Here is a 3,429-nt window from a genome sequence, read left to right as displayed (position 1 = left end):
AATTAAAAAAAACTTTTAAATTTACCTAAATAAATTAAAAAAATCCAATATGTGACCAGTTGATCTCATAGCTCCACCTTAACGAAGGTCTCATCGGAAAATGTTCGAGTCAATTAGTATCAAACACCGTAAATTTGTCAACGTGATATATAAAAATGAAAAAAAACATATAAATTACATGATAAAAAATTGTAACTTGTAACTAATTAGGAACAGCACTTGAGAATAAAAGAACATATATATTTGCATGTAGTGCAAGGGAATCACAAAAGCCTTATTTTCTGCAAATTAATTCCAACATATAATTTGATGAATAAATTAAATTCAAGATCAAATTATTCTAATTTCTAACTAATAAACATCCCATGCATGGGAGTACTATACTCGAAAAGAATATTATGTGAAGTTTTTTCAGCTAATTCGGACCCAAATACCCACGCTAGGAACGCCCTGATGGCACACAAACAAGAGATAGTATCCCGATGGTGCAAGATTGCCGGAACCCGGCGCGACGACCGGAATCTGATAAGTCGATCTTGCAACAGCCGTTACATTCCCTCCACTAAGAATCAAAAGTCTTTGATTCATTGAAAAGGAATGAGTAACAAATGATGGTGCCACCATTGTCACCACGACAGAAGATCCATTAAGCCGACCCGGAGGAATCGAGAACCGGACATCGATCCTTTGTCCGTACCCGATTCTAGCTTGTGAAGGAGGTGAAACTATAGTGGGGCGCAAATTTGCGAACTTGGGATCCAAATACGGAGGAGAAAACGCTTCTATGCTTAAATCCGTGGGAAAAAGATTGGTTGCAAAATTGTAGTAAACATGGGGATTATTGCCACTGACCAGAACCCTACCATCTCGAATGAGTATTGCTGTTGAATGGTACATCCTCGGTCTCGAACTCGGGTTATGCACCTCGAATCTTGACCCGACTCGATTGTTCGGTCGGTAGATTACCGGCGATAGAACCGGGTTCCGAGCGGATCCCCACCCGGCCGTACCCGAGCCCGCTCCGTTGATGATCAACACATCGCCGGTTGGTAGTAACAACATATCCCCCATGACCCGACCCATTGGCATGGTCTCCATCGTCCAGCTTGGATTCGGATCGTTTATTCGGATCCGTCCGCACGTATTCAAAGCTCCGATAAAAGTACCATTTGCTCCTGTTGGTGCACCTCCACACACCATTACTTCGGCTCCGGCGCTGTTCTTCAATGGAAGCAAAACTGCAGAACCTGAACTAGGGTAATTCCTAGGGTCTCCACCTGGGATTTGCGGGTAATTTTTCGCCACCACCCTTTTGACATAATCGAACAAGATAGCTCGATTATTCGCAAAAAGGAACAAGTTACCGTCGGTGTTGAGAAAAACAAAGGGGTAGAGATTGTTCTCGAGTACTGGGACATTCGTCTGCACCAGAAATGGCAGACTGTAAGCGTTATCAGCTCCGGATCTTTTCGGGAAGAATTCGTAACTGAACTGCCGCCGGCCGCCGACTATAATCAGCCGACCGTCCGGCAGAATGTGGCTGGTCGAATACCATCTTCTCTGTACAAGGGCATTCACGTTGTTGTCTTGCCAGTCACAAGAATTACCGCCGCATGGTTTGTAGATTCTGACGTTGTGATCCCCGTCGTTGAATCCGCCCACCTGGACTAGGGTCCCGTCAGGCGATACGGCGCCGGAGGAGCAGAAGGGGTCGGTGATGAGAGTGAGGGGGCGGACGGAGTTGGAAGCGACGTCGTATTCGACGGAATGCGCGGTGCAGTCTGTCTTGAGGGTGAGGTTGTTGGAATTATTGCGGCAGTTTCCGTTTGGGAGTGAGATGTTTGAAGCTCCGAAATCTGTGGTGTCGAAGATGATGACTCGATCTGTGTTGAGAAGTTGCATGTGCATGGCGGATATGCCCATGTTGGGGACGAGGAGGTCCCATTTGCCGGCGGCGAGTGTGTGAATATTCCGGTGGAATGGCAGAATTAGTAGAAGCGGGATCAGAATGTGTTGGAGAATGATTAAGGTGGATGGAGGAGCTTTCATGGCTATAGGGTACTTTAAATTTGTATCGTTTGCTGAAGATTGATTAATGGAGGTTTAAATAGAGTTGCCAATTAATTATGAAAAATAATATTTATTGCACACATGAAATAACTCATATTCTTCATATGATATAATAATATTCTCGTGTTACTTGAGATGCATGTTGTGGGCACTACCCCATGGGTAGCTGTCATGCCTTGATAAACTCAAGGCATGTGGGCCCCACACATTTTATAAGGGGCCTACATCATTGGACCAATCAAAACTTGACACGTTGCATACAAGATTGTATTCTGTGTGCAGAATCGAATTTTCCGTTGTGGTGGGCAACATGAAAATTCATTTAATTGACTTCTAAAAGATTCAATCAATCTGGCGACATGGGCATTATGCTTGCCAAACTACATAACAAAGCGCGTCGAGAAGTTGTAAATTCTACATTTTTCTTCTTCTTTAAATTCTACAATATTTAAGCAAGCTGTCGGAATGCATTTTTATATTTAAGCACAATAATTTATAGATAATGCCTAAATTCAATAACATTATATTTTTAATAATTGGTTTTATTTTGAAAAATAAATTTGGTTAATAAATATTTTTTTAGTTTTTTTTAACTTGTGTGAGGAGTTAATTTATTTATAATATTTTCATATCATAGGCCTAGCGATAAATTTGTTTGAAAAATTATTTATGTTAATGTTACTTTGTAGTATAAAAATAAAGGGTTGATTTAGTGCTCAAATTAAATGGATGTTTTCCCAATTTATTTATTTAGATATATATTAAGTAATATATATTATTTTTTTTAAAAAAATGCATTTATTTGAAATCAAAATAGTCTTATATATTTTTTTCTAATGACACAATATACATAATTTATGGTCGTGTTTCATGAACAAAACGACGAGTTGGGGCGAATTAAAATTAGTTCTACCCAAATAATGATCTGCTCCGAGCTTAATCAAAAGATTGTCTGTTGCAAATATTTTGAACTGGTTGTATTTTAATATTTTTAACACATATTTTAATATTTGTTTAGCTTAAAAATGCCAAAAATGCATATTTATGTGAAATCTAGGACTAGGCTAACTGCATCGAGCCTCATCGTGAAAAGTCTAGAGGAATAAAATCTCCTAGAAAATATTATTTGGCTAATACATTTTTCATTTTATGAAAAAACGAACATATATATTTCAACCATATATGCTACAAAAAGTTGGGCATATTTATCTCTCCTAGTAGAAGGTTTTATACCCGATTTGTAACATTAAGTATTTTTCGTTTTTTTAATTATCTATCGAGATCGAATGTTATTGCAATCAACCCTTTGAAATCCATATTTTTTTTTGGGAAAATTGCAAAATTAGTCATGTATATTTG

The 3,429-nt window shown here is 38.7% G+C and overlaps 1 protein-coding gene across 1 annotated transcript; it reads right to left on the bottom strand.

Moving 5' to 3' along the window:
- Positions 1 to 267: 267 nt before the first annotated feature.
- On the bottom strand, positions 268 to 2,049 carry LOC140875647 (aldehyde oxidase GLOX-like). Its single transcript, XM_073279379.1, has one exon. The coding sequence runs from the start codon at positions 2,047 to 2,049 to the stop codon at positions 412 to 414; it is 1,638 nt and encodes a 545-aa protein (XP_073135480.1). The 3' UTR covers positions 268 to 411.
- Positions 2,050 to 3,429: the final 1,380 nt, after the last annotated feature.

The sequence above is a fragment of the Henckelia pumila genome, chromosome 1 (assembly GCF_033568475.1).
Source record: "Henckelia pumila isolate YLH828 chromosome 1, ASM3356847v2, whole genome shotgun sequence".
NCBI lineage: Eukaryota > Viridiplantae > Streptophyta > Magnoliopsida > Lamiales > Gesneriaceae > Henckelia > Henckelia pumila.
Note: the sequence above shows the minus strand (reverse complement) of the source record. Positions and strands in the feature narration are given on the sequence as shown.